Source organism: Heptranchias perlo, chromosome 10 (genome assembly GCF_035084215.1).
Source record: "Heptranchias perlo isolate sHepPer1 chromosome 10, sHepPer1.hap1, whole genome shotgun sequence".
Classification (NCBI taxonomy): domain Eukaryota; kingdom Metazoa; phylum Chordata; class Chondrichthyes; order Hexanchiformes; family Hexanchidae; genus Heptranchias; species Heptranchias perlo.
Genome location: NC_090334.1, coordinates 48,283,197 through 48,305,597, shown reverse-complemented (window position 1 = coordinate 48,305,597; position 22,401 = coordinate 48,283,197). Strand labels below are relative to the sequence as shown.

Here is a 22,401-nt window from a genome sequence, read left to right as displayed (position 1 = left end):
TCAAAAATATGACATTGCTGATAATAGATTATGGAGTTTCAGCTCAATAACACAAATCCCAAAAAATTGTGGTGAAGTATGGTTTAATTGGATTCTTTCTAGAGAGTGGTGAAGCCTTAAGATAACTTTCAAGGTAGGAACTGCTATTCTCCTGTTCTATGAGTTTTTGGAGGAGGTGAGCGAAGATGACAAATGTGATGAGAACTCATAATGTGTACCACATGAGTGTTTTAATTATTGGTGCTAAACAGAAGTCTCTCCATAATGGAGCCCAAGGCTAAAGATGTGCCAAACAAGTGTTTTAAAAACACTGGTGCTGAGCTAAGTACAGATGCACAATTTCAATACTTTTGGCAGCACTCCTGCATATAAATGATCTGATTATATTTGTAGACTAACAGAAACAGAGACCCAACTTTTGGCACTCTTTCCCAAGACTGCAGCTATAACATAAAAGGGCCCAAACACTTGCAGCTCTTAATCAGGTACAATTGCTATCATCTGACTCTTGAGCCTTGAAAGGTTGGCCACCCCTGATCTTGATTGTTACCACATTTTTGTGTGATCACAGGGAGAAGCTTATATTATATATACAGAACTGCAAATGTTTCCACTTCAATTCTGCCCAATCACTACCTTTATACTGGCAAAATGCCACGGCTGCTATGGGGAAATTACAAACATTGAACAAAACAAAGCTATCCAGTTATAATGAAATTGGGTAGTTCTTGGGTTTAGCTATGAGTTGGCATTTAAGAAGCTAGACTATGTTACCAACTGCCATACAAGTGGAAAAATTAGTCAGTTCCCACCTTGGAGTAAAATTTGGATACAAAAGACTAAATTTATCAGCTCCCTAAACCATCCTGACAAGTAACATTTACAAACTACTCAGTACTTCATAGCTGAAACTTTAAAATAATCACAAGCAATTGTGCAAGATAAATCACAAGAGTAATAGAAACTTTACAGAATCACCAATTTTACAGTTTTACTACTCTGTCTTAACTCCCCATGGCACTGCAAACAGGGAGTTAAGACCGAGTGCAGTATTCACATCAGGCGCAGGGTGGGGAAGAATAATTGGAAAAGGAGGAAGGGGACGCAAGGTGGAGAGGAGAATAAAGAAAATAGAGACCTTAGGTGGCCGATTATGGAGAAAATTACTAGTGCAGACTTAATAGGCTGAATGGCCTGTTTCAACACTCCATGATTGTATAAAATTGTTTATTTTTACAAATAGCTACAAGAAGTTTCCCCCAAATAGGCCTGCCCTTCTGTCTAGGGTCCAGAGCTAGAGTTGGAAATCTCATCTTGGCTTTGGATCCTGGGGATTTCCAGCTGCTGCGGACAGTGTGTGTGTGTGGAGAGATGCATCATGGGAGTTGCACCACAAAAACCCAGGTCACTTGACAACTAGACGGAATTAGGACTGGGAAGTTCTCACTTCTTGTTGATAAATTGTGTGTGGGGGAAATAGATGCATCATTACAGTTGTAGTTTTCACTTTGCTCCTGTAGAACTACAGTATCCCAGAGTGAATTGCAATAACCTGGGTTAAAAAAAAATACAAATAACTGAGGTGAGTGTGACAGGGAAAAAAAAAATAATTTTAATTTAATTTAAGCCAATTCTAAACTAAAGCTTTTTTTTGCATCAGTCTGGAAAATTTACGTTTGCATCGAGATTGCAGAGAAATCGTGTTAAGATTCTTTGATGCTGGCCTCTGATACTGCAGTCAGTCAATCAAGCAGACTTTGACAATGGCAAACGACCACTTGTTCAAGTGCTTGTCATTGGAAGCTCAGCAATAGCATTAATGACAGTTTAAGGAAGAACTAAAAATCCACCATGGAAAGTAAGGGAATTATTTTTATAATCATGGAATAGATTAAAAGTGGGTTTAAACTGTGCAGATTTTTAAGAGACCTAGACAACTTCCTGAGCAAAAAGGCCATTTCCAGTTATAGAAGATGAGTTGTTAGTTAGGTGAGATGATGATGGGTAATGAGCTACAGCAGTCTCCTAGAACTTAGCATGACTGCCTTGGGAATTAGAAAGGAATTTTACAAAGTTTTTCTGAAATTAGCTGCCATTTTTTTGCCTCAATCAGAAAATTGGGTGGTTGAGGAGTTGATAAATGGTGCACAGTATCTAAATAGGGCCGGCTTGATGGATCTGATGGTCTTAACTCATTCATTTTTTGATATGTACATTTGAGGTTTTGGGGAGGAAAGAGCAAAGCTACTTGCATTTTAAACAAATTTTCTAAAATTGACTGATGAATATTACAAACATTATATCTGTGAGGCCTGTATCTTTCAGCAACAGTATGGCATGTAATATTTTTCCCTCATGTCAATCATGCAACATACCGCTTCAGTAAATTTGCTCTATTACAGTAATAGGTGAACCAGTCATATCTAGATTGCAGCTGGACCACAATAAAACATCAGAAACTGTACTCTAAGTTCCGCACTACTAGTCTGCTAGTGTTAATTATAAAAGTACGTTTGCAGAATATAGATCTTAATTCAGTTGTCTTAAAAAATTACACCCGCATCCAATCTCTGTTAAATTTTCCATTTTGGGTCAGAAATACTACTGCACTCAAATTGTACCATACAAGATTAAAATACTATGAATATTTAAAACAAAAACATCATAACCTATAAGATTCAATCGTAGCTTTCAAAAGATAAGTACTTGAAGAGAAAAAATTTGCAGGGCTACAGGGATAGGGACTAGCTGGATTGCTCTTGCAGACAGCCGGCATGGGCTCGACGGGCCAAATGGCCTCCTTCGGTGCTGTAACCATTCTTCGATTCAAAGTCATTTACAGAAACAAGCAGGCATCTGCTGACAGTCATTAATGAAGGTTGGCTCAGAAAGCATTTTTTAAGTTATTGATGTGAAAAGTTAGTATTATATTTCAACAATTGTCAACAACTATATGCTGCAGCAACATATCAAGCATTTATCTCCTTGCATCACTGAGTGGGAAGGAATGAGCAAATATAAAAGTTCTTAACTAATGCACACAAAAAAAGCTTTCAGCACTGCCAGTAGGTTGCTGTCACAAGAATCTCCCTACTGTTTTATTTATGCCACTTCAATGTATTTGAACTTCGTCTATATACCTCCTACCAATAAAATGTAACTACTTACTAGAAACATAATTTAAACAAACCTAAATGTTGTTCCATAAGGAATGTAACCAAATTAATTTTCAAATGAAGTAAAGTTACACCTGGGACAATAGAAGAAAATACGAGTTTCTTTATAACATTTTCCACTGAGCTTTTAAAAGATACGTTTTTTTTTTAAAGAGCGGTATCTACATTAAACAAACAGAAGATCAGCATGCCGAGGTCACAGAGTGTTACTCTTCTGAGACAACATATTAAAGTGCCAGTAGACACTTTGCCAGTGATCTCCTGCTACAGACGATCACATCCAAAATTTATACACTTAACTGCAAGAACTTTCCATTATAAATGGTTTCAGTTTTTTTTTTAAATGGTATTTGTGCACCATTTCAACTCTAAGCACATCCTGGATAAGTTTACTTATCCATCCTCTAACATCAAAAATACACAACTTAACATTCAGGTCTTTGTTATTTAATGGCTAGGAAAAAGTAGATTTGACAATTTGTTTTAAAATCTGCAGCAACCTTCAAAATGGACAATGGAGATAGAAGATAAATGTTTTAAAGTTTAAAAAAAACTTTATATTTTTATAGAGTTTTTTGAGGATGTAAATAGCAGGGTAGGTGAAGGGGAACCAATGGATGTAGTATATTTGAATTTTCAAAAGGCATTTGATAAGGTGTCATATAAAAAGGTACGGGCTCATGGGGTTGAGGGTAATATATTAGCATGGACGGAGGATTGGTTAAAGGACAGAAAACAGAGTAGGAATAAACGGGTCACTCTCAGGTTGGCAGGCTATAACTAACGCGGTGCCGCAAGGATCAGTGCTTGGGCCTCAGCTATTTACAATCTATATTAATGACTTAGATGAAGGGACCGCGTGTAATGTATCCAAGTTTGCTGACGATACACAGCTAGGTGGGAAAGTAAGCTGTGAAGAGGACACAAAGGGCCTGCAAAGGGATATAGACAGATTAAGTGAGTGGGCAAAAAGGTGGCAGATGGAGTATAATGTGGGGAAATGTGAGGTTCTTCACTTTGGTAGGAAGAAAAACAGAATTATTTTTTAAATGGTGAGAAACTATTAAATGTTGGTGTTCAGAGAGATTTGGGTGTCCTCGTACAAGAATCACACATAGTTAGTATGCAGGTACAGCAGGCAATTAGGAAAGCAAATGGCATGTTGGCCTTTGTTGCAAGGGGGTTGGAGTACAAGAGTAAGGAAGTCTTACTACAGTTGTACAGGGTTTTAGTGAGACCACACCTGGAGTACTGCGTACAGTTTTAATCTCATTATCCAAGGAAGGATATACTTGCCTTGGAGGTGGCGCAACAAAGGTTCACTAGATTAATTCCTGGGATGAGAGGGTTGTCCTATGAAGAGCGATTGAGTAGAATGGGCCTATACTCTATGGAGTTTTGAAGAATGAGAGGTGATCTCATTGAAACACCTAAGATTATGAGGGGGCTTGACAGGGTAGATGCTGAGGGATTGTTTCCCTTGGCTAGAACCTCTAGAACTAGGGGGCATAGTCGCAGGATAAGGGGGCGGCCATCCAAGACTGAGATGAGGAGGAATTTCTTCATGCAGAGGATTGTGAATCTTTGGAATTCTCTACCCCAGAGGGCTGTGGAAGCCGAATCATCGAATAAATTCAAGGCTGAGATGGATAGATTTTTGGACTCTAGGGGAAATCAAGGGATATGAGGGATTGGGTGGGAAAGTGGAGTAGAGGTTGAAGATGAACCATGATTTGATTGAATGGAGGAGCAGGCTCAAGGAGCCATATGGCCTACTCCTCCTATTTCTTGCGTTCGGGAGAATGGGATATATTAGTCAAGAAAACAATTATAGAATTACAGAGGAGGAAACAGAAGGGAAAAAAAGAACAGGATAAGTGCAAGTAAATAATTTGAAACATTCTCCATACAATTGTCTATTAAGGGTTATTTCATTGGTTTAGGATTAATGGTCCAGAAATTGCAGGAATGGCACATCTTGCAGAGAGTGACGTGCATTGGACTTATTTTCCTCACCCTTCAGATCGCACTATATTTATGCCGCAAATTGCTGGAAATGCGAATTGATAATGGGACAGCGATGTCAACGTTGCATCTGGGACCTCGTGAATGTCTTGTCTAATGGTCTATCTCCTTAGCCAATGAAATTAAAGGATAGAGAAAGAAACAGAGCGAATGACAGGGAAAGAAATAGGATAAATTAGAGTCAAATTAGAGACAGAAAGAGGGATCAAGAGTGATTGAGAGAAAAGAGACAGAAAGGAAAAGAAAGAAAAAAATTAAAACTAACAACTAGAAGAAGAGAACATTATAACCCAGTTGTGTTTGGGAATTGTGGTAGTAGATCTTGAGAAGTTATGAGTGAATAGCAGGGTAGGTGTGTGAAATGTAGAAACTTCATACTTGAGCCATGAAGTATTGAACCAGCATGATCATCATGATCAGGAACAATGGAACTGCTTTCATAGGAATACAGGAATTGCTAGATGAAATAAGACCAAGATCCATCTAGTTCGCCTTCTACCATCCTGGTAGTCGCATGATACAACGACAACGGAATTGTTGACTAATTATAGCAATCAATTCATCTAAAACAGACCCAGGCATGAGGTGAGGAAAACTCCAATGGTGGAGAGCTTTGGGAACTGCAGGTCCAAAGTCACCTTTTTCCTCCCAAGCATCCTACACTTACCACGTCATGTCTTCAATTACTCATCTACTGTACCCCAAAATGTTATTTTCCTGAAAGAAATCTATCTAATTTGCATTTCTGAGTGTCGAAAGAGCTTTGCATCCTGAAAATTATTACCTTCTGACACTTAAAGGAGTATGGATGGCAAGACTGGCACAAAAATACTGCCAAAATAGATTAAGTTTTTAAAAATCTCTAGGAACAATTTACTAACGGCGGGAGTGAGACTCCACAATTTCAGTGTTTCCTTTCTGGGCCTCCAAGGTTGAGTGGCATGGCAGGATCATAAATTAGGTCATTAACAGCGTCCTTACGACATGAATTACCAGCCCATAATGGCTGCGGCGAGATTAGTTTCCATTAACGGCGTAAATCCAGCAATTTCATGACATGCAATGAAGTTCAATGAGGGGGCTCATGGCAAGGTTGCAATTTTTTTGCGTTTGTTGAGGCTATCAGCAGAGCTGCACAAATTGTCCAGCAATTTGTGGAGAATCAGAACTCATGGCCTACCTCCTCTTTGCCACAAACTGCTGGAGTTTTTATGAACTAATAATGATGAGCGCCGTGAACTCACCATTATTTTTCCAGCAATTTCTGCGCCATTACAATAACAATTATTTGGGGTTTTAGTAGTTTTATTGCTGTACTATTGGCGTTTTTCTTGTATTAATGCACAAGGTGAAAATTTGCAAAACCAATTGGACCAAGGAAACTAGAGCTTCCCTGAAATTACTGGCCTTCTCAGTCTCTCCTCATATCTGTTAACATAAGTTATACAGCACAGGAAATAAATTCAAAGTGGTACACTTAAATTTGGAAGTACACGTGAGTACCAATATAAAATTATGAAAAAAAGCTTTCCAGATACTGCATTAAAACAAAAAGATACATACACATTTTCAATAACTAAATGCTTCATCCTTTTTCTGAACTAAATTCCTTGTCATCAAAAAGAACGTGTGAAGATGTGACAATGGAGTTTCATTCCCCAATCTTCTCCCCTCAACAGTTCTACAGGCACAAAAACCATCCAAAAGCTTTTTCAAGTGGCCAATGTTGACAGGTAAGTGTGGACATGAGTATCAGCAGACAGTATTGCCACTATTGTTTCAGTAATGTATAACAGTGGGTGTGTGAATTTTTTTGTCCTGTGTCCACTCGGAACACACGCTCTGCAGTACACCATAGATCTTTGTCCTTCAAGGCTTTGTGTTTGGAGAGAGCACTCAGTAGTAAAATGCCACACTGAAATAGTGGTGGTTACAGGTTTGTCACTGAGTAGTGGCGAGACCACTTTACGGTGAGGGATGAAGAATAATTATCACACAAGATGCATATTGGCAAATATATAACCTTAAAGTTTATTGGATTAAGTGTGATCTTTTTTACTGAAGCATACTGATGCCAGTACACTAAATAAGCCTGGTGCTAACATTAAGCAGGTTATTTGACCATAGGAAACAACAGTCAAACCTGACCCGTCCTCATGATACAGATTATATATTACACTCACTCATTTCAGTAGGGGTTACTGGGTTGTGATCACAAATGAGAACATTGTCCAGTTTGTTCCCCCTCCTTCCCCCAGACTGGGAACATTTTTAAAACTTTGTTCACAGGATGATGCTGGCAAGGCCACATTTATTACCCATCCCCAGTGGTAGTGGGGTGATGGGCCTTCTCCTTGAGCTGCTGCAGTCCTTGTGATGATGGCTCTCCCACAATGGTGTTGGATGGGAATTCCAGGATTCTGATCCAACGCCAATGAAGGACTGGCAATATATGTCCACATCAGGATGCTATATGGCTTGGAGGGGAACTTGGATGGGATAATATTCCCACAAAATTGTTGTTCTTGTCCTTCTTAGTGGTAGGTCGCAGGGAAGGCAAGTGCTATCAAAGTAACCTTGGTGAGTTGCTGCAGTGTATCCTGTAAATCACATATTGCAACCACAGTGCATCACTGAAGGAGGGGATGGATATCGAGTCCAGTGATCGGGGCACAGATCAAAATAACTGCTCTTTCCTGGATGGTGTCAAGTTTCTTGTCTGTTGTTGCGACTGCATCCACATAGGTGAGTGGTGATTATTCCATCACACACCGTACTTGAGCTTTGCAGATAGCAGTGAGGCTTTGAGGGGTCAAAAGGTGCACCAGGGGTCACAAGATAGGGAATTCCAGGATTCTGATCCAACGACAATGAAGGACTGGCAATATATGTCCACATCAGGATGGTATATGGCTCGGAGGGGAACCTGGATATGATAATATTCCCACGAAAATTGTTGTTCTTGTCCTTCTCAGTGGTAGAGGTCACAGGAAAGGCAGGTGTTATATCAAGGCCTCAGTCCTGTTCTCGTAGTCACAGTGTTGACACTGTTGGTCTAGTTCAGCTTCTCGTCAATGGTGACCGCCAGGATATTGGTGGTGGGGGACTCAGCAATGATGGTTCCATTGGTCAATGAGAGATGGCTATAGTTTTTCTGGTTCAAGATGGTCATTAACTGGCACTTAGGTAATATTTGAGCCACATGTCATTGGTTAACCCAAGTCTAGAGGTCATCCAGGTCCTGCTGTCGGTTGGCATGGACAGCTTCATTACAGGAGGAGTTGTGAATGGAGCTGAACACTGTGTAATCATCAATGAACAGTCCAACTCCTGATCTAAGCATTGTTGAAGCAGCTGAAGATGGTTGTGCCGAGGACATCATAGAAGCAACAGAATTTAATTTGGCTGAGGACACTCCCAAGGAACTCCTGCAGCAATGTCCTGGTGCTGCAATGATTGACCTCAGACAAACTTCCTTTGTGTCAAGTATGATTCCAGCAACTAGAGGGTTTCCCCTTTGACCATCCCCATCGATCTCAGTTTTGCTAGGGATCATTGGTGCCATACTCAGTCAAATGCTGCCTTGATATAAAAGGGTAGATACTCTCACCTCTCCTCTGCAATTCAGCTTTTGCATCCATATCTGGGATCAAGGCTGTGATGAGGTTTGGTGAAACCCGAACTGACCATCAGCAAGCAGGTTATTGGTAAGTGTCACTTGATGACACTATTGGCAACTTGTTCCTTCAGTTTACTGATGAGTGGAAGGTCGCTGATAGGCTAGGAATTGGCCAGGTTAGAGTTGTCTTATTTTTTGCGGACACACCTGGGCAATATTCCACATCTTTGGATAGATGCCGATGGCATAGCTGTACTTAAACAGCTTGGCTAGGGAAGCAGCTAGCTATGGCGCACAGGTTTTCAGCACCAGTTAGGATGCTGTCTGGGCCCATAGCCTTTGTGACTAAACCGAGGTCAGTTGTGCACTTTCCATTGTTGTCCTGACTGAGATCAGCCAACGCAAAACGAATCAAACTCAGACCTTACTGGTCTACATAACTCAGTACTGTAATGATACACACTCAATCCAGGAGCTCTTGCATGAATAGGTTTTTTAAAAATATATTAGAATACATTTGTACTTGTCTATCCCACATCAACCTCATATGGGCCATCTGGGCAAAGTGGAAAGCGGAAGGCAAAAACCAATGTACTTCCCCGTACGGGAGAAGAAAAAACCAGAGGGCGTTACTACTTGCAAACTTCCTGCAACCAGCTACACAAGTGACATGGGTAAAAACCTGCCTGCAATAGGTCTGGAAACAGAATTTCTTCATAAAAAATGGGAGGGATAATAAAATGACAAATAAAATGGACACTTAAACAAGCAGAATTTATTTCAAAAATTGTTTTCAGAAAGAGGATGCTCCATCCTGCGCTCTTGAAATATTTAACATATTTATCAGCCAAGAGCGCAGCCCGACGCAGGCATCTAAACAGAGCTTTCTTACGACTGGCTGTGAATTGCAACTCCCTATCAATGTAACAGGGATCTTGCCAGCTACATGTTATTCTTTGCAAGAGTCTCCGACAAGAAGTGCAGTATAACCATAGCCTTAGAGAACAATGTGACTGACAAAAACAATTAAAATGTGGGAGACAGTGTTTGCCCTGGATTACGTGTAGCAGATGGACACTAATCAACAATTTCAAGTGCCCCCCTTTTCCATTTGCAATGTAAGGAAGGTTTTTCTAATTTAAAAAATGAGTCCAATCAAAATAAAACCGTTAACTTGGAGCAACACATGTTAAAACACATAATTGGAAAAGTGGTGATGTTTACAGCAGACTATAGCTGTACTTTAGGTCAACAAAATTTATCGGCAGGATGTATCGTGTTAGAAATTCCAATTGCTTCCTTCACTTGCAACAATATCCTTGTAATTTTAAAGGCAGTACTTCAAGTAACTAACAAAAATTGAAACTGTTCAACAATTGAAACTTTCCCAACATTACAACATTGATTACACTTCAAAAACGTACGTCATTGGCTGCAAAGAGTTTTGGGATGCCGAGGTCACGAAAGGCACTATGCAAACGCAAACATGAAAGTTTAAGCATCAATATGAAGCAGATCTGGATAGGAATCAAGGCAATACTAATAGCATAATTCTAGGAGGCAATCTTATACTGCTTGAACTTCGCACTAGATGCAAAATGTAACTGCAGGCCAGTATGAAGCTGAGTTGAGTTCCCAGGCAATCCACTGGATCACAAGCATTTTTTTTAAATTTAAAAAAACTTCATTTTTAAATCTTTATCAGTCGATCCCACATTCCCCTCCACATTCTGTCAATATTAGAATGTGACTGGCAGTCCAAAGGTATGAATGGGCCTGTAAAGTCATTAAGCTACAACACAGGAAATATCAGCATAATTTGGGTCTGACTATTCCAGATCACATTTTACAGGTGCAAAATCAGTGCCTGTAGTGTGATGGGCCTCTTTTTCTACAGGGCAGAATTAAATAAAATTGCACTGCCCTATTTGGAACACACAGTATTAAAACACATATCACACTGATAACTGCATATTATATTTCCTTCATGAGGAAGGAAGTCCCTTGTGAGAAAGAAATGCCTGCAATACACTACTCTATTCGATGGGGCAGTGCTCTAATTTTATTTAAAAATATTACAGAACATAAAATATCCCAAAACATAAGGGTTAAGTAATAAATAAATTGCTTGAACACTTAAAATGCTGGAATTTACATTCTTACGTAATTGCACAAAAAATTGCTTAAATTGCACCTTGAAGTGTTTACTCGAGCTATAAATGACCAGTAATTCCTATATTCCCTTTTCTTTTTGGGACATCATCACACAGATATTAGTAGGCATGTATTCACTAAATTCCACTTCTTGTGTACCCACAAAAGTCACATACTAAGATCCTAATTAATTAAAGCTTATTGTATTTTTTATGGAAAAATAATAAGAGCTTATAGGGCAACTGTTACTTTGAGAGATAAATTGGACATACCTATATTTAAAAAAAAATTAACTGCTGCAGTATAATGGGCAATTTGTAATATAACCCCCTTCTTAAGTGACTAATTGTGAACCCTCAACACAGATTATGATTTACATATAGAATTCTAATTTTATTAATTCCCAGACAGAAAACGTCACAAGGGCTTGTTTTCTATGACAGACTACAATTATAAATGATACAGGATATCACTGCTACCTATCATGAAATATGATATGTATGTTCAGTAGCAATATTGCAATTCTTATTGATCATTGCTGAAATGCTAATCTTCAACCACTCTGGCACATCTATTGCTAAATTTATTAGTACAGAAATACAAAGCTCTAAAGCATCTGCATTAAAATAATTGCAAAAAGTTACAATGCATACTTTTATGTTTTAACCAAGATCATACCAAAGGATTAATACTCCTGTGAAGAAAAAAACACAACATATAAATTCAATGTTTTCACTTAAAACTTGTCCTTGTGATATTTTCTGTCTAGGAATTAATAGAAGTAGAATTCTATATGTAAATCATAATCTATCATTCATACTGGAAACACATCTTTTAGTAATTCTGTAGTAGGCAACAGTTTTAAAAAGAGCAAATTATAGATTTCATTAGTTTTGTAGGAAAAAGTTATCTCTTTGTTCGGCTCAAGTCCCCAAACAGAAATGCTTGTCCACTTTTCACTTGTTCAACAACAATAGTACCTTTGGTAATGTGGTACTTGATTGTTAACATAGCATTATGATTCCCAGTGTTAAATTCATTGAACACTTTGGGTAATGTACGTTTCAAGTGATCGATCCTACTGGCTATAACGTATTCAAAAATTGTTACATGTACTTAGAAGATATACCTGACACCAGTAATTTAAAACTGAATTGTGTATAGTATAGGTGTATCTATAGTATATTTTACTTACAAATGACAGTACTAGATTATTTATGGAATTATATTCAAAACAAAGAAATAAGAATTGGTGCGTCTATAATGTTCTCGTGGGGAAAATCGAGTTTTAAGGAAAAAAAAGAAAACTACTCATTATCTGGATTACTTTGATTTACACCGGAGGTCAAATGAAATCCAGCAATTTGCCTAATGTAATTTACACCTAATTCAATTTATCTAATAATTCAATTTTAGCACTAAATTTTCACATAGTGAATTCAGATTATTGGAAATTTCAATTTTAATCACAAAAACGACTTTAAATTATCAGGAGTAAACTACATGCATCAAAAGAAGCAAGCCAGAAGCAATTTGATAAAGGAATACATTACTGATTGATTGTTATTGGCCAATAACAATCTAACTTTTGCAGCCAAAAATCGTTTTGTATAATTCCATTTCAAATATAAATACTTCACTTGTACCTGCTACAAATTCAGACTACGTGATTACACTTGAGACCAGTGACGCGGAGCGAATCTGTAGCGTACTACAAGTTGCACCCCAACATACACTTTTCCACCATTATCTTCCTTCCCTTTCCCAAATATCGACGTTGCATTATTTAAAAAATAAAAATATGCATAATGTATCATTACCTTGCGTAAAGCTGGTACAAACAGCCCCCGCCATTTCGGACTGTTCTCCTCACTGAAGAAATCATAAGGCTGCTGCATGGCTCTTGGACACAACACTCGGCATCGGCCTCGGCTCCAACCGGCGGCGACCACACTTGAGCCTCACAAAACAAAAATATTTCCCCTCCGTTTGTTTTTATTTCAAGTAATTACTCATATCAAGTGCGAGTCCTCGCAGCTCTTACATTATTTAGCATGGCAGCCACAGACGGAAAGGCGAGCAGAAAAACGAGAAATTATTGATCCGGCGGCTGAGCCGAGAGTTCATAGACATCCCTGGATAATTCCCCACACGGCACGGGTCTAACTTCACTCCGCTTTGCTGCTGTAGGAATTAGTCTCCTCCCAGTTGAGTCAAGTCTTGGTTGGACAAACAATGGCATTAATGTTAACTACGCACATAAAAAAAAAGATCACCCATTGAAGAAAAGCACAAAGCTCTCTGCTGTTTAGAAGACTTTTCGGCTGGGGCTGTAGTGCGGCCGTGGCTGCAGCGAGTGGCGATCCCCGGGCCTCGCGGTGTCGGCGCGCCGCTCCATCCTCACTCGCTGCCTCCCTGACCCATTTCTTTTTTTGAAAAAAAACCAAATAGAATCACAACCCGTCACTCGCGCTCCCGGGACATTCTATTTACCGCAGAGGCTGCAGTGCGCACGCGCGGACTGGGCGGCCCCCTCCTTACGCACTCTTGCCAAATGCGGAAAGAGTTGAGGATCGAGGCTGAGGATAGCAGGAGCGGACAGTAAAGATGTGGGGTTTGCACTTCACTTTAACTCACTCGTTGCCGAAACCAAGCCGCTATATTTTGTTGCTCAGATATTTTCCGGGGGGTTAAAATACCTGTAACCCATTTCTCCCATCTTAGAAATATATAATGTTAATTACGAAGAAATATATAAAAAAATATGTACAGCAATTCGATATATTGTATTCTATGTGTATCTATCTATATATATACATATACATATATATATATACACACACACGCGTATATATATATATATATATACACTGAATATTTTATTTCCAGATAATCCTTGCTGTAAAATAATGTCACAATTTGCAGCATTACTCTTACCCTGTGTCAAATTCCTAATGCGCTCATTATACCTTTTGTATAGAGAGCGAACTAGATTTTAAAAAGAAAATCTAGACGATAATAAATAGCTGTGAGACTAAATATTTAATCCAAGTCACTGGAGGTTCACACTTGCAGTTTATGACATAAGAAAAACGCTTGTGGTTCTACCACCTATTAATGGTATTACATTTATTTTACAAACAAGACTAAATGTATAACTCACAAAATAAATATTCGTCAAAAATAAATTTATGCATATCAGTCTCCTCATAGATTGAAAATTGTTTTAATTGTTGGTCAGAATATTTTGATTATACAACCTACTTTATGTTTTATATTTTTTTACATCTAAAGTTCGAGCTGGATTACTTGAGGACTTATTTCTACGGAAGGTAGATTCATAGAGTCATAGAGTCATAGAGTTATACAGCACGGATAGAGGACCTTCAGCCCATCGTGTCCGCGCCGGCCATCAGCCCTGTCTACTCTAATCCCATATTCCAGCATTTGGTCCGTAGCCTTGTATGCTATGGCATTTCAAGTGCTCATCCAAATGCTTCTTGAATTCTCACAAGGTCTAGTTATATGGTGCCCTCGATGGTAGTTATCATCGTTTAATCACTTGACATCTCATTGTGGAGATTTCTGCTTAAGAGTAGGAGCTTAGGGCCCAAAGGATATAATCTTGCCAAGAAAGAGCAGCAGCATTTTAATGAGGGCAATAGTGGCCTTGGCTGCAGCTTTAGGCGTATACAGACATCAGCAATATGCCAAAGAATGTGGCGATATCACCTATTGAGAATGTGCTGTACAAATAAAGGAGTATCTTTATTGTGGGGTGTACAGTTTACACAAAGCATACGCTACAAGAAAAGACACAACTTTTCACATCCGCAAATATCCAGAACAGTAGCTAATCACATCATTAAATATGTTACAGGAGCCATTCTAAGTAAATTATAATAATCTTATAAAGATCCTCAAAGAATAAAAACATATACATAGCATTCAACTGTGATACAATACACAGTATTTTAGAAAGAATAAAATGAGACAAAACAAACATCCAATGTTAAGCCACCAGATCAATTATTGGAAGTGAGGAGTGATCTTCATATAGTTGGACAGAAGTAATTACAATTACTACTAATTGATTTCCAGCTTTTATTCACAATCTATTCTAAGGGAAGTCTCAGAGTTAGTATATTTGGTCATATTGAGGGGGTGTCATGTCACTTATAATGGTAATGAATCATGAACAACACTTGATGCCGCCTTTGATGAGGTAAATAAATATTTTCATGTATGAAATATCCAAATAATTACCAATTTTAATACTGTTACCAGATTTCTTATAATATTATAGTTCTATCATAGTACTTCAATTTGTTATGATGTCCCAATTAATTCAGAAACACTGATTCGCCTTGAAATAGAAGCTTAATAATGCATTGTTGTTTCAAGCCCTATGACCATACTTCTTACTTAAACTTTTCTTTTCAGTTCTATAATTTAAGCAATCTCATTGAGACAAGCCATAAAGCATAGGAAATAGAAAAAAGTTTTTTTGGAGGCTGAAGTTTTATGTAATTTCTCATGATAATGTAAAAACGTTGTTACTGTAAATAGCTGGTGCAACATCTGGCCCAGTTAGCCTTAGCTACAGAGAAACTGTAGCTAAAGTTAACAGGGTATTGGATTGTATTAATAGAACCATTCAGTATAAATCAAAGAACACCATTCTGTCATTATAAAGGTCGCTGTTTAATCCGCATCTGGAGTACTGCACCCAGTTTTGGTCCCCTCACATAGTGGGTGATACGGTGACCTTGGAAAAGGTTCAGAGGAGAGCTATGAGAATGATTCCTAGCTTAAAGAACTAAATATTGGGAAGACCGCAGACCCCCACAAACTCCGTTCCCTAGCCACCCTCTCCCTGGCCACTGTCTGAGGCTGAACCAAATCGTTTGCAACCATGGTGTCCTATTTGACCAAGATGAGCTTCCGACCGCACATCCGCTCCATCACTAAGATCGCTTAATTCCACCTACGTAACATCGTCCATCTCTGCTCCTGCCTCAGCTCATCTGCTGCTGAAACCCTCATCCAATCCTTTGTTACTTCTAGATTTAACTGTTCCAATGCTCTCCTCACTGGCCTCCCATCTTCCACCCTCCATAAACTTGAGCTCATCCAAAACTATGCTGCCTGTATCCTAACTCGCACCAAGTCCTGTTCACCCATCACCCCTGTGTTCACTGACCTACATTGGCTCCTGGTCCAGGAACGCCTCGATTTTAAAATTCTCATCCTTGTTTTCAAATCCCTCCATGGCCTCGCCCCTCCCTATCTCTATAATCTCCTCCAGCCCTACAACCCTTCGAGATCTCTGCACTCCTCCAATTCTTGCCTCTAGCACATCACCGATTTTAATCGCTCCACCATTGGCGGCCATGCCTTCAGTTGTCTAGGCCCTAAGCTCTGGAATTCCTTCCCTAAATCTCTCCGCCTCTCTCTCCTCCTTTAAGACACTCCATAAAACCTACCTCTTTGACCAAGCTTTTGGTCACCTGTCCTAATATCTCCTTATATGGCTCGGAGTCAAATTTTGTTTGAAAATCGTTGCGTGAAGCGCCTTTGGATGTTTTACTATGTTAACTGCGCTATATAAATGCGAGTTGTTGTTGTTGTTACTCAGATAGACTTAAAGAGCTGGATCTATTTACTCTAGATCAGCGTAGACTTAGAGGGGACCTGATAGAGGTTTACAAATAATGAAAGGGCTGGATAGCATGCCTATTGATACATTATTCCAGTTTTACAGATTGTGGAGGGCCAGAGTACTTGAATTTAAACTACCAAAAAGTAGAAATAGACTGGATGTTAGGCAATTCTTCTTTTCACAGTGGGTAGTGAGCCTCTGGAGTGCGTTGCCGGCTGATTCGATGTGTGCTAACTCTTTGCATGCCTTCAAGAGGGAGCTGGACCAGTTCTTGGCAGAGGTAGAGATTGCATCATATAGAAGGTAAGTAGATTAACAGATAACACATGGTCCCTGTGATCTCCTGGACTGGTTTCGAACACCAGAGGGGGTCAGGGGTCAGAGAGGAATTTTCCAGTGTATTTTTTCTCTTATTGGCCCAGGGTTTCTCTTTTTTTTGCCTCTCCCTGGAGGTTACGTAGCTGCATTGGAGTAGGAAGTGTCTAGTCATGATACTCCAGTCGTCATGAGTATGGAGTGAGCTTGATGGACCAGCTGGTCTTTTCCTGCCCGTTATTTTCATGTGTTCGTATTGATCAATACTTTCCGCAGTGACCTTTACAAATTTTCTCTCTAGCTGCATTCTAACAAAGTGTCAGCCTTAGTTCAATGGTAACATTCTTGCCTTTGAGTCAGAAGCTTGTGAGTGTACAGCACCACTCCAGAGAGTTGAGCACATAATTTAGGTTGACACGAGTGTCAGAGGTGCAGAGGTCAGAGGAGATGTTAAATCGAGACCCATTTGCCCTCTCAGGTGGAAGTAAAAGATTCCATGGCACTTTTCAAAGAAAAGCAGGCAGTTGTCCCAGCCAATATTTATCCCTCAACCAACTAAAACAGATTATTTGGTCATTCATTGTTGTTTGTGGGACCATGTGTGCAAAGTGGCTGCCATGTTTCCCTACAATACAATAATGGTAACATTTAAAAGATACTTCATTAGCTATGAAACATTTTGGAATGTACTGTGGTTGTATACAACTATATAATTGCAAGTTTTTCTTCTTCTCATCATGTCTGATTATATTGTAAATAATGTGGTTTGCTACTGGTTCCTCTTTTCAGTTCTTTAAATGATTTGCTTGTATCTGAAACATGTGTTTATTGAGTCACTCCTTTTTAATATAGTGCAAGCTACAGAGGCCCATAAGAACTTCTAACAAAATCAAAAAAATCAGTAGCATTCTTTGGCTTTTAAAGATTTTCTACTAAATTTCACCCATGGCCTGAACAATCAAAAAAGTTTTCAGACTTGTTTAGGTTTTGGGTCTGATGTTATAATACCAACTTTGGGAGGTTAATAAATAATACCAACAAGGCACATTAACTGATAGAATCATTGTTATTTAGAGCTATTTTATTCACTTGATTAGCACAATAAATGATTTGTTCACTTAAATCTCCTTCAAGTCCATCACCGATTCAACAGGTTGTGTTTTTAAAACCGCTGACTGCAGCCAATAGGGAACAGCTTTAAAAGATTAATGCAGTTTTAGATGTTTATAATGGATAAGAAAATGCACCAAAAGCATTGCTTCAATATTGTATATTCATTTATATTTTTGGATTCCATTTTGTTATGCCCTCCTCATTACATCTTTCCCAAGTGGAAGGACAGGCAACTTACCAACATTAGTAGAGTTAACTAGTATAAGGTGTGAATGAGAGACTCAGGAAGATTCACCATTTAACTTTTCCTCCCTTGAGAAGAGGAGAAAGAAATAGCCCTAAAGGTGAAAAGTACCTTACCTATGGCTTGTAGGTAAGGTACTTCTCCCCCTTCTCAAGACAACCAAACTGAGATGTTGGGAAGTTATATGAAGAATCGCATTGTGAACCTGGATCTTACTGCTCTATGATACTGAGACATTACTTGTTTACGTTATACAGATTTGTCAACTTAGCTCAGTGCTAGCATTCTCACCTTGAAGTCAGTAGTTTGTTGCTTTAAGATCTATTCCACGACTATCCAGACTGATGCTTCAATACAGTACTGAGGAGCGCTGTATTGTCGGAGTCGCCGTCTTTTGGATGAGACATAACACCAAGATCTAAATGCCCGTAGAGTTTGATGTAAAAGATTCCGTGGCACATTTTTAAGAGGAGCAGGGATTTATTCTAGTGTCCTGGCCAACATTCAGCCCTCAATCAACATCACCAAAATAGAATAACTGGTCATTCATTACATTGCTGATAGTGGGACCTTGTGTGCAAATTGCCTGTTGCACTTACCTACAAAACATTAGTTACTACATTTGAAAAGCATTCATTGCAATGAAGCGCTTTGGGAAGTTGAGCATGTGAAAGGTGCTATACGAGTGCAAGTTCTTTCTTTTCCTTTACAAAATAACCATGGTCAAAGATAATTTACAGACAAGCATCCGTGCCATATTGGATCTGAGCATATACACAAATAAAATGCATCCTTAATTTTATATGAAGCTGATTGTCAATTTCTATTGCTTGTTGAAATGAGCAAACAAGGCTTTATGGAGAAGAAGACAAGAAAAAATAAAAAGTTAACCATTGACATGCAGTACCAAAAGCTATTAAAAAAGTACATAAGATAATAAACATTTTTCACACTTTACCTATTTAATAAACAAAATAAACGTTCCAACCTCTAAGATTTCCCTACTTTTTTGCTTTTGGACAGTCCCCCTTTAGCTAGGATGAAGATAACTGGCAATTGGACACAGCAAGATTCTCTTTTGGATTACAACCCAATATTGATACTACAAGACACTCTGGCCCTGAATTTCCATGGGGTTCTCCTGCCATAACTTTGGGAGTAATTTGACCGACCCTCCAGAGAAATAGTGTAAAAGGCCATTTTTAGCAATTTACTCCGTTTCTCCAGGGGTTTCGGTGATCTCCCGCTAGAGAACTTTAGGGTACGGTAGCATAGTGATTATATTACTGGACCAGTAATCCAGAGGCTTGGACTAATAATCCGGAGTCATGAACCCAAATCCTGCCACGGCAGCTGGGGATTTTAAATTCAGTTAACTAAATAAAATCTGGACCATTACCGGATTGTCATAAAAACCCATCTGGTTCACTAATGCCGTTTAGGGAAGGAAACCTGCCGTACTTACCCAGTCTGGCCTATATGTGACTCCAGACCCACAGCAATGTGGTTGATTCTTACCTGCCCTCTGAAATGGCCTGGCAAGCCATTCAGTTGTACAATGCCACGACAAAAAGTCATAAGAATAAAATTAGACGGACCTCCCTGCATCGCACCACTAGGTACCGGACACAACAAAGACAAAGGCAAACTAAGCCCAGTCGACCCTGCAAAGTCCTCCTCACTAACATCTGGGGACTTGTGCCAAAATTGGGACAGCTGACCCACAGGTTAGTCAAGCAACAGCCTGGCATAGCCATACACACAGAATCATACCTTTCAGCCAATGACCCAGACTCCTCCATCACCATCGCTGGGTATGTCCTCTCCCACCAGCAGGACAGACCCATCAGAGGTGGCTGCACAGTGGTATACAGTCAGGAGGGAGTGGCCCTAGGAGTCCTCAATGTTGACTCCAGACCCTATGAAATCTCATGGCATCAGGTCAAACATGGGCAAGGAAACCTCCTGCTGATTACCAACTACCGCCCTCCCTCAGCTGATGAATCAGTACTCCTCCATGTTGAGCACCACTTGGAGGAAGCACCGAGGGTAGCAAGGGCACAGAATGTACTCTGGGCAGGGGACTTTAATGTCCATCACCAAGAGTGGCTCGGTAGTAACACTACTGACCGAGCTGGCTGAGTCCTGAAGGACATAGCTGCCAGACTTGGCCTGCGGAAGGTGGTGAGAGAACCAACACGAGGGAAAAACCTACTTGACCCCTTCCTCACCAATCTACCTGTCGCAGATGCATCTGTCCATGGCAGTATTTTTAAAAATTTGTTCATGGAATGTGGATGTCGCTGGCAAGGCCAGCATTTATTACCCATCCCTAATTGCCCTTGAGGAGGTAGTGGTGAGCCGCCTTCTTGAACCGCTGCAGGCCATGTGGTGAAGGTTCTCCCACAGTGCTGTTGGGTAGGGAGGTTCAGGATTTTGACCCAGCGACAATGAAGGAACGGCGATATATTTTTAAGGCGGGATGGTGTGTGACTTGGAGGAGAACGTGCAGGTGGTGTTGTTCCCGTGTGCTTGCTGTCCTTGTCTTTGTATGTGGAGATGCCGGTGATGGACTGGGGTTGACAATTGTAAACAATTTTACAACACCAAGTTATAGTCCAGCAATTTTATTTTAAATTCACAAGCTTTCGGAGATTTTCTCCTTCCTCAGGCAAATGTTTCAAGAGCTCCTTGAAGCCTACGCATTTATACATATTGAACAATACATGGTGTTTACAGACTGCCCCTGCAACTGCCCGTTGCCAAGGCAATCACCGTGTTCAGACAGAGAGGTGTCACCTGCAGAACCCCCGAATACACATTCAACAAAAAAACAAACAGGGAAAAAAAAACAGAGAAAAAAAAACACAGAGAGAGGCAGAAACATCCGGAAGGCAGAGAGAGCCAGCAAATGACCCATTATATTAAAAACAGATAACATTTGTTCGCTGGTGGGGTAACGTGTAGCGTGACATGAACCCAAGATCCCGGTTGAGGCCGTCCTCATGGGTGCGGAACTTGGCTATCAATTTCTGCTCGACGATTTTGCGTTGTCGTGTTGTCGTGTAGGTGGTAGAGGTCGCGGGTTTGGGAGGTGCTGTCGAAGAAGCCTTGCCGAGTTGCTGCAGTGCATCCTGTAGATGGTACACACTGCAGCTACAGTGCGCCGGTGGTGAAGGGAGTGAATGTTTCGAGCGGTGGATGGGGTGCCAATCAAGCGGGCTGCTTTGTCCTGGATGGTGTCGAGCTTCTTGAGTTTTGTTGGAGCTGCACTCATCCAGGCAAGTGGAGAGTATTCCATCATACTCCTGACTTGTGCCTTGTGGATGGTGGAAAGGCTTTGGGGAGTCAGGAGGTGAGTCACTCGCCGCAGAATACCCAGCCTCTGACCTGTTCTTGTAGCCACAGTATTTATGTGACTGGTCCAGTTAAGTTTCTGGTCAATGGTGACCCCTAGGATGTTGATGGTGGTAGGAGTGACCAACGCACAGTCCTTGTGGACACAAAGTCCCGTCTTCACACTGACACCGTCCAACATGTTGTGTGGCACTACCACCATGTTAAATGGGATAGATTCAGAACAGATCTAGCAGCTCAAAACTGGGCATCCATGAGGTGCTGTGGGCCATCAGCAGCAGCAGTATTGTATTCCAGCACAATCTGTAACCTCATGGCCCAGCATATTCCTCACTCTACCATTACCAACAAGCCAAGGAATCAACCTTGGTTCAATGAGGAGTGTAGAAGAGCATGCCAGGAGCAGCACCAGGCGTACCTAAAAATGAGGGTGCCAACCTGGTGAAGCTACAACACAGGATACATGCATGCTATAGACAGAGCTAAGCGATCCCACAACCAACGGATCAGATCAAAGCTCTGCAGTCCTGCCACATCCAGTCGTGAATGGTGGTGGACAATTAAACAACTAACGGGAGGAGGAGGCTCTGTGAACATCCCCATCCTCAATTGTAGCAGAGCCCGGCTTGTGAAAGCAAAAGACAAGGCTGAAGCGTTTGCAACCATTTTCAGCCAGAAGTGCCAAGTGGATAATACATCTCGGCCTCCTCCTGAGATCCCCACCATCACAGAAGCC

The 22,401-nt window shown here is 40.2% G+C and overlaps 1 protein-coding gene across 2 annotated transcripts in view; it reads right to left on the bottom strand.

Moving 5' to 3' along the window:
• sos2 (son of sevenless homolog 2 (Drosophila)) overlaps positions 1–13,478 on the bottom strand; it is a 98,541-nt gene extending 85,063 nt beyond the window's left edge. For both annotated transcript variants that reach the window (XM_067991651.1, XM_067991653.1), the window contains exon 1: positions 12,795–13,478. In XM_067991651.1, coding sequence (XP_067847752.1) covers positions 12,795–12,872 — 78 coding nt within the window. In that variant the 5' untranslated portion in view covers positions 12,873–13,478. The remainder of the gene's footprint in view (positions 1–12,794) is intronic.
• Between the last annotated feature and the right edge of the window lie 8,923 nt (positions 13,479–22,401).